Here is an 8694-nt window from a genome sequence, read left to right as displayed (position 1 = left end):
TGGTCTAGGTAAGGGAAACAATGAATATTTCTACAATTTGGAAGCAATCTAAATTCGCCCAAGGAATCATTTTCTTCTCAACAAAGTTGTCCTCAAAGCACAGACAGCTTCTCTCTTCCTTATAGTCTCGTTGTAGGTGTAACGAGTTTCTGAGTTTTGGCTGTGCTTCTGAGCTTTTGGCCTAAGTCCTACCAGCCCCAGGGTTTCTATGGCAACAAAACAATTATTGATTTGCCTCCGACACTCCCTTCAATCCCCAAATCTTTCTCTTACTCCCACTTTCTTCCAACCTCCTAAGTATCCCTGGGATACACTGGGCCTAGGAGAACAGAGCTAGGGTTGCTGAATTCTTCCTTTGGGGGGACTGACTAAAGCATCCCAGCATCTTTTCCATCACTGTCCAACTTTCTAGCCCCAATTTAATAGAAATACTGCTTTTCCCCCTAGAACCACCTGTCCACTCTATGTAAGGTCAGCAGTTTCCTCGATCTCTTAGTCAATTCCTGGTTCTCAGGCACATGAGATTTAAAGGCACACCCTCCCACCCCATCAGTATGTCATCAGCTTGTGGTGACTGCACCATCAGCAGCCTGTGGGGTGAGAGAAACTCTTAGGACCCCCTCCCATCCTTCCCCTTGATTCTAAGAGTCCACCTGATTGAGCCTGGGAGTCAAGTACAGAGGCTAGTGTCCCCATTCACCACCTGTCTGACTGGACCACATTTCATGCCTTAGCCCCTGACTACCAGAACTCTGGCCCCAGAGGTGAGGCTCGACTGCCTCTGTGGTCAGTGGTAAGTGTTTCCGCAGGAGGACAGAATCACCAAGGGAACCCAATACTCACTGGTACTCATCGGCCTTAAAGTCTTCCAAACACAGAGCTTTTCAGACAGAAGAGACAGGCTTTATTTAAAAAAATAAGTAAAGACCTTTGTCTCTGCCCCTTTGCTGCCACTCCAGTCTCAGGTTCTGCTAATGTACTTGGACAGTAAGAGTCTCATCTTCCTACGGTAATACTCACTCTAGAAACATCCCTGCTGTCTCACTTACCTGTGATGGGAAAATCCAGTTCCATAACTGACCTCATTATTCCCACAGAATTAGACCCCAGCTTGGAATCTGACTGCCTATCCCCCACTCACCAGCTAGATCATGAATTGCCCGGACAGAGAAGGACTGGGGTCCCACTGGACAAATCCATGTCTTTCAAGAAGTCTGTAGACCCTTCCACACCACTGCAAATGCCCCAGAGTTCAGCCTGGAGACCACAAGGGCAGCACCTCAGGAGAACAAGGCAAACAGACCACCACCACCATAACAAAAACAAGTGATGTGAACTAAAGAGACCACACTCATGTCCTCTGTGGCACAATTCAGAAGGTCTCTTGGGTGGAAGAGGGAAGAAAAAATAAAATGGCCAAGTAGAGTTGGAAAAAGTCTTCCTACAACAAAACCCATGCCTGGGCTTCCCTAGGGAACAAAACTATAAAGTCCCTGCCAGCCAGCAAACACTAAGGTCAGGACGGGCCTTCCCCTCATTCCCGTAGAACCAGCCTTGGGCATGTGCCACAGTAAAAGTGTATCCGGTGGACACTGGCAGTAAGTCCGACTTCTCTGTTCGTCCTCCCATAGGAAGCTTAAGTCTGGTGATTCTGAAGAAAACAAATGTCTGGTCACAGTCTGGGTCTCCATCAGAAACCAGAGAAAGGGTTACTCAGCACTCAAAAGGATCTGACACTTGGGTTTGAAACTTACAGCTCTCTTTATTCAGAAGACTTTTGTTTTAAATCACTTTCCCTTACAGGCCCTCAGCAACTGATTTATTTATTTTGGTTTTTGCCTGAAAGAAGTTTTAGTGACACTCACTGCAGTTCCCACCATCCCATGGTTTATGAAGAGCTGCGTTCTCATCCTGTAAGCATGTGCTGTTCCACTGTCTTTTGGTGGGTCTTATTTGGTGCCAAGGGGAAATTCAGTGCCATTTTGCTACCCGCAGATCAAGAGCTCTCCTGGTCTCACAGGTCACAGGTCTGAAAAGCCTTATGAAGACAGGGACAGCCTTGGTAGAAACAGTGAGGCTTTCACACAGAGGCAAAGTCTTAAAGATTTGAGCACCATCTTCTGGTCAGTTTTTGGCTTCTGAGGCCGACTCTCCTTTTAAAAAGTTCATTTACTTCAGAATAGAAGTTCCCTGAACTGACAAGCTCAGGAGATTTGCATATCAAAATGAGGACAGGACAGGACAGGAGGCAGCAGTTGGCTTGAGTGAGCTGGCCCGAGCTGTGGAAACTGTGGGGGCTGTCTGCACAAAGCTGGATCCAGTGACCAGCCAGCCGGTGTTGAGGTTCTACCTTCTTCCCTTCTAGCAGGGTACCTCCTGACTGTGGCAGCAATAAAAGCTCCAGCCATGACCCAACTGACCTCCTGCCTCTGTACATGTGATATGAAAAGTGCTTGGAAAGAAGGGGCAGGCTGATCTTCTGCCAGCATGGGGCTTAAGGGTCAAATTGGTGCTCCCCTCTGCAGGGGGTCAAGATACACAATGTGGCAGGGAGCCCTGCCTGGTGTGTAAACTGCACTAGCAGACTTCAACCTTTTGGCACTGAGGAAAGGAAGATAAATGCTAGTCATTCTCTCCAAACGGCAGGAGCCTACATCCATCTAATTGCACTTCATAACAGATTCCACAAACCATTAATTATCAGATTATATATTTTAGGAATTAGAGATAAAAAAGCTTTGTGAAATTCAAACTCCAAAGGACCACTGACCTGCAGGAAGTATGGCAGCCTAGGGGAGCTCAAGCAGCAGCCCACTCACAAGGATGGAAGCAGTGGCAGGAGGAGGGCCAGGAGCAATTGTGGTGGCTCTCTACATGCAGACAGGACAGTCCGCCCAGTGCTGGGTCACAAGGTATATCACGTGCTCCAGAGGGAGCCAGCAAGGCCTCCAGGTAAGGCAACAAGTTTTAGCCTCTGATTAGAGGAAGAGGAAGAGGATGAGGATAATATGGAAGAGCTGTGGGAACCAGCCTTCAAGTAAGTAACACCATGAAGAATGTCCTGGAAAGGAAGAGGCTGTCTTTGCAGCTGGATGGCCTCAAATTTGCTTCCAGCAGAAACACTCCAAAGGCTTTGTTTTGGGAAGGGTGACTCAACTGACAAGGTTGGACAAGGCATGGAAATGAGGGCTTCCTACACTGTTAATATATTGCTACCCGTTCTATTGCCACCACTAGGTGTTCTGGGCACAGCCACTGGATATGGGGGAACACAAGCAGAGGGGGGATGACAGAAGTGAGGAAGGAACCAAGTGTGCTAAAGGTCAGGGTCCCTGGATGGTCTGTTGGTGCTAAAAAAACAGTCACTCTCATTTTCAAATGGCGAGAGGCACTAGCAGTGTTTGTAGCCCACTTAGTGGGCCCAGGCCTGTTATCTGCCGTTCTGCCCACCGAGGGCTGCTGACACATCATACCTCTTTGGTTGCCCTGGTCACCAGCTCCCATCCCACTGCCCTTTCAGACTCTATTTCAGAAGCTAAATTTCACTTGGGATGGACAGTGTCACAGTGGCCAACCAGCAGGCCTGTGGGGAAGCAGGCCTGTCTGTTATGGAGGACGGTTGTGATGGTGTCAATGACTCAGCCATTTTTGGTTCTATGAGAACAACAAAGCTTCTGTTTTGCAGGTTTTGGTTGGTGCTAAGCTAAGATGCTCACCACTCAGGACAGACAGCAAAAGAGGGCAAAGGGCAAGCCGCAGAGCTTCCTCTCTGGAGCAAATGCAGGACCCTCTAGTGGATGAACAGCCACTCACTTGGCCTCACCACAGATCAGGGTCACTGTACCATCCAGCAAATCCTCCACGGTCACCGCCACGAGCTCAGAGCTGCTCTGAGATGTCTGAGAATCTGGTAATGTCACAAACACCTGTGATCCAGCAAGCTGGGTCTCCTCCAAAGTGATCACTTGCTCAGTCGGGGCCACCGGCTCCGGGGTCTGGATCACCTGAAAGGGAAAGACCATGAGGCTGCTCTGGGCAGTGGCCATGGTTAGCTCCCCAGAATTTACATGGTTTTTGCCTCATGCTGTAATAATGATATTTATGTTTTCTTTTTTTTTTTTTTTTTTTTTTTTGTCTTTTTCGTGACCGGCACTCAGCCAGTGAGTGCTCCGGCCATTCCTATATAGGATCCGAACCCGCGGCGGGAGCGTCGCCGCGCTGCTAGCGCGGCACGCTACCGAGTGCGCCACAGGCTCGGCCCAAAATGTGCCCTGGTGTTTTTTTTTTTTTTTTTTTTTTTTTTTTGTCTTTTTTGTGACCGGCACTCAGCCAGTGAGTGCACCGGCCATTCCTATATAGGATCCGAACCCGCAGCGGGAGCGTCGCCGCGCTGCTAGCGCAGCACGCTACCGAGTGCGCCACGGGCTCGGCCCTATGTTTTCACCTGAGGAGAGCAATTACGTGTGTCTAATGGAAAGAGGCAAGCCTAACACCAGTGATGCAAAAAAGAGGGCAGGCAAGCAATTTAAATAACTCTGTGCGCTAAATTGCTATAATTTTGCTCGGTATGCAGTCTTGGGATGCCTGGACTCTATGATTACATACCAGTGAACGCTGGCTCAGTTTCTCACACTGGGTTTTCCTGTCTTGAGGATGACACTGCAGAAGTAAGTGTCATGTGAGAGAAATGCTACTTAAGGTGGCTGGTCTCATGCTTGAAACATGGAAATGGAAGTGATTTACCAGAAGCCCAGGCTTGCCAAGGCTTCTCTATCAAGACGAAAGCCTTCCTCGCATGGCTACAGAGCTTCGGAGGAAGAAAAAGTGGATGAACTGTGACTTCTAGCAGTTCATTCATCTGGCTCACCAGGCTGGCAGGGCAGGCACCCCCACCTCTCCTCCACTGGCCACATATGCCCCTTGCACATCTGTGTGATCTGTGGAAGATGACCTTCCATGCTCAGGGCGAACTACTCTGTGGTTAGGCACACCCACTTCCCGCCTGAACCTCCAAGTTGAAGCTTCTGACCTGTGGACCTCAGGACAGCTTGATACCCTTGATATTTCAAAACCAGCATGCCCCCGGAGGGTGCAGCCACTTGGCTCTTGAGAACCAGTCCAGAAAGACTCTCTACAAGATCCCCTTGATTGTGAATGTGTAACTTAAGGGGCCCTTTAAAAGCCCCAAAGAGTAAGACTGGGTGTTGTGACAAAGCCACCTCTGGAGAAGACTTAGGAATCTCGTATTAGCATTGTGTGTATTGATGGCCCCAGAATTACCTGCACCACCTGTGAGGCTGCTGCCTGGCTTTCAGTGCCTGTCACCTTTGGGTGCTCAGATTCCAAGTGACTGTCAAGCTGGGCCTGTGAGGTGAAGAGCTCCCCACAGAGCTCACACGGGAAGGTGCTCTCCGACTGCTTGAAGTGCTCCGTGGTGACATGGTGCTGCAGTGCTCCAGGGAAGCGGAAAGTAGCCGCACAGTATAAGCACCTGAATGGCTGGGACCCTGGAGGAGGGGGAGATAGAAGGGATGGGCTGTGGGTGGAATGAGTGAGAAAAACAAGAGCAGGAAGAGGTGAAAGGAGCAAAGAGGACCGGAGTGTAGAGGTAGATCCAGGTTTTGTGGGACCTGAAGCCTGTACAAGCTGGGGGGCCTTCATTAGGAAAAATAATAATATAAAATGACAAATTCAGAACTAGATGCAGAGACTTGGGAGGTCCCATGCAAGCAAGAAGCCCTGAAACCATAGTTTCATTAGCATTAGATTTGGGCTAAATCTGTCTCTGCTGGCACCCATTATTCGTCCAGTGGTAGATAGTGATGCTGATGGTACTATATTTTATCAATTCTAAGAAGTACATTTTAACATCTCTGAAAGGGGATCAATGGCACATACCAACTGCTGTGGGCTAGGTGGTAGTCAAGTGCAATTTGCAATGACTGCGCATATATGAACATCAAAAAGTGGCAGCATCAAAACTTGTGGAATGAGAGTCTGTGGCTTGGAAGAAAATCCTAAGACAGGAGTACTGCACATTTTTAACTCACAGGAACCAAATGGTTTAGGAGGGAGGTGGTAAGTGATAATGGTTCAGCTACATTCCTAAAGAAGGAATCAAAAGGAAGCTAGTTTTATATAATGCTTGAGACCAAAATCAATGGCCTCCTGTCCTCTTACAAAATTATACTATGTGCTGTTCCATCACCAATGCTCTCAATGGCAGAGTAAACACTGTGTGCAAAAACCTGCACATCGACAATCTGAATCAAAAGTTACTCTGAGAAGCTGGACTCTTACCTTAATAAATTTATTTCTCATGTTTTCCTTTTTATGTAATCACCCAAGAGTGAGTGACAGGATAAAAACCTACGTCCAACTAAGTCCACAACAGCACTTAGAATAACCTACAAATTCTAAGTGATAAGAAGAAATAGTTTAATTGTCAGCAGTTTTTCTTTCTTAATGGTTCATTAAAAATGGTACATCTTATAACTGACATTTATTTATTTTAACAAGCATTTTAGATTTTATGAAATATAGCAATAACAAAGACAGTGACAGCTAATGCTTAAGGGATGCTTATTGGTGCTGGGCCTTAAGTTTTCCACAGTTACTCTGTGAGGTGAGTACAATTGTTCCCATTTTATACATGAGGAAACCGAGCACACATCAGTGAAGTGACTTAGTCTGGGCTGCAGAGCTATGAGTGGTGGAGATGAGATTCATACCCTAGCTCAGGAGCATGCTGGAAGGGGCACTGACCTGAATGCTGGCACTTGACATGAACCTGTAGCAAAGCTGGTGTGGGGAAGAGCTCCTTACACTGCTCACATTCATGGAACTTCATATCTGTGAAGTGCATAATGAAAGAAGGGGTGGGAAAGAACAAAAGGATGGCTCTCCAAGGCTGGAGAGGAACAGGGCTGTGGGGTGGAGGCAAGGGCTAACACTCAGCAAGCATCTACCAGGGGCCAGGAACCTTATGCCTATGGTATAATTGTGCCTTCGAGCAGTAATGAGCACCAGGTCTGGATCCAGACTGCCTGGATGCAAAGCAGGTTGTAAGAATTAAATGAAAAGATACACATGAAGTGCTTAGCACAGTGCCTTGCACACAGGAAATGCTGTGTAATTGATAGCTGTCGTGATTATCCTCAAATTTATCTGAAAGGCAGTTATTAATCACTCACATTCTGAAGAGAAGGAAACAGGCTCAGAAAAGAGAAGTCACTTGCCAAGGTCATGCAGCTAACAGCTGGCTGGATTCAGGATTTCTACCCAGGCCTGTCTGCCACCAAATCTGACACCTTTCCCATGTGCCGAGACAGGCTCTCACTCAGGGGCTGGTAGGGGCTCACGCTGCTCTAGGTTTCCAGGTTTGAGAACCACTGCCACTCAAACTACTGCTACTGATGGACTGGCACTGCATCCTTCAGGTGTGCTGGGCAGAACAAAGGTAATTCCCATAGCACTCCACACTAGAGTACAAGTCAGGGTTTCTGGACAGAATCCAGGATGCGTGCCATCACATCCCTCCTGCTCAGCAGCTCCCCCCATGTCAGTGGTACCCACACGTCACCTGCATGCTCTGCTTTGATGTGCTTCTTGTGTTCAATGGTGTTGGAAAAGGTTTTGTCACAGGAGCTGCACTGGAGTGATGAGAACTTGGAGGATCGATGGTTTTGAGCAGCAAACACATCAGGGTGGTGGGTCCGATTGTGGTACCACAATCCAGACAATTGCTGAAAGGAATTTGGCAAATGTTAGGTCTTACAAAGTTCAGCAGGCTGGAGAGCTCACAAGACTCTCATGAGAGAAAAAAAAATGTTCCCAGGCAAGCTATGGATCTAGAATCACACTCTCTTACTGATCACACTGAGTGCTGACATGAGGAGAGGCTGGTGTTTGGGGGAACAAGGCAACAAGGTATTCACTGAGAGGCTACTACAGGGCAGGACTCAGCCAAGTCCTTCATAAACTCTAACTCTTCACTACAAGCCTATGAGGGAGGTGTTTGGATCTTTCCAGTGATGTGGAAGCTGAAGAAGAGGGGTTAAATGGGATAAATGACTTGCCCAAGGTCACAAGATTAGTGAACAGCAGGACCAGGATTCAAGCCCTGGGCTTCTGAGCGGAACATCTGCTCTATCTCACTGCTTCCAGAGGCCCAGGGGTGTGGCAGCGCAACCTGCTAGAGAAGGAGCGCGTGCTGTCCCTGCTCCACGAGCAAGTGTCCTTCTCCTTCCTGGGGGATCCAGAGCAGCACTGGCAACACTCATCCTACAATTTCATGGTCTCCTAAAGATCAAGCTCAGATCTCTCAGCGCTGTAACACTAATGTCACAGCACATTATAAAGGTCTCAATTTTTGGTGAGCTGCAATTAGCTGCTATGCTTCTTTGTCTATACCCAAATTTTACAGATGCCAGCAAGGACCATTCTTTTCTCTGTGGTTTTACAGTTTCTGATAGACGTAGTTTCTTTTTAGTTCTATATGGGGTTTCACTTTAATTACATACCAGATCCTAAAGTAAAAAAGCAGAGCCCTTCCCTGGGAGTTAAAAAACCAAAAAAACAATAACTGTGCTAAACAAAGTAATTCCAGGTGGTGTTACCCCCCCCCCCCCATTATCATCCCATGTCCCTTGATACATGGGGTCAATAGGTCCTGTAGAATGTGAGCATCCGAAG

The 8694-nt window shown here is 47.7% G+C and overlaps 1 protein-coding gene across 1 annotated transcript in view; it reads right to left on the bottom strand.

Moving 5' to 3' along the window:
• Window positions 1-1742: 1742 nt before the first annotated feature.
• The window catches only part of ZBTB40 (zinc finger and BTB domain containing 40), an 82026-nt gene continuing 75074 nt past the window's right edge, over window positions 1743-8694 (bottom strand). The window contains exons 15-18 of the mRNA XM_063104515.1: window positions 7583-7745; window positions 6766-6852; window positions 5281-5507; window positions 1743-4004 (exon numbers count right to left, since the gene is read on the bottom strand). Coding sequence (XP_062960585.1) covers window positions 3810-4004; window positions 5281-5507; window positions 6766-6852; window positions 7583-7745 — 672 coding nt within the window. The 3' untranslated portion in view covers window positions 1743-3809. The remainder of the gene's footprint in view (window positions 4005-5280; window positions 5508-6765; window positions 6853-7582; window positions 7746-8694) is intronic.

This window comes from Cynocephalus volans, chromosome 8, assembly GCF_027409185.1.
Source record: "Cynocephalus volans isolate mCynVol1 chromosome 8, mCynVol1.pri, whole genome shotgun sequence".
In the NCBI taxonomy this organism is placed as follows: Eukaryota; Metazoa; Chordata; class Mammalia; order Dermoptera; family Cynocephalidae; genus Cynocephalus; species Cynocephalus volans.
The sequence above is the reverse complement of the archived record's forward strand: the minus strand, read 5'-3'. Positions and strand labels throughout refer to the sequence as shown.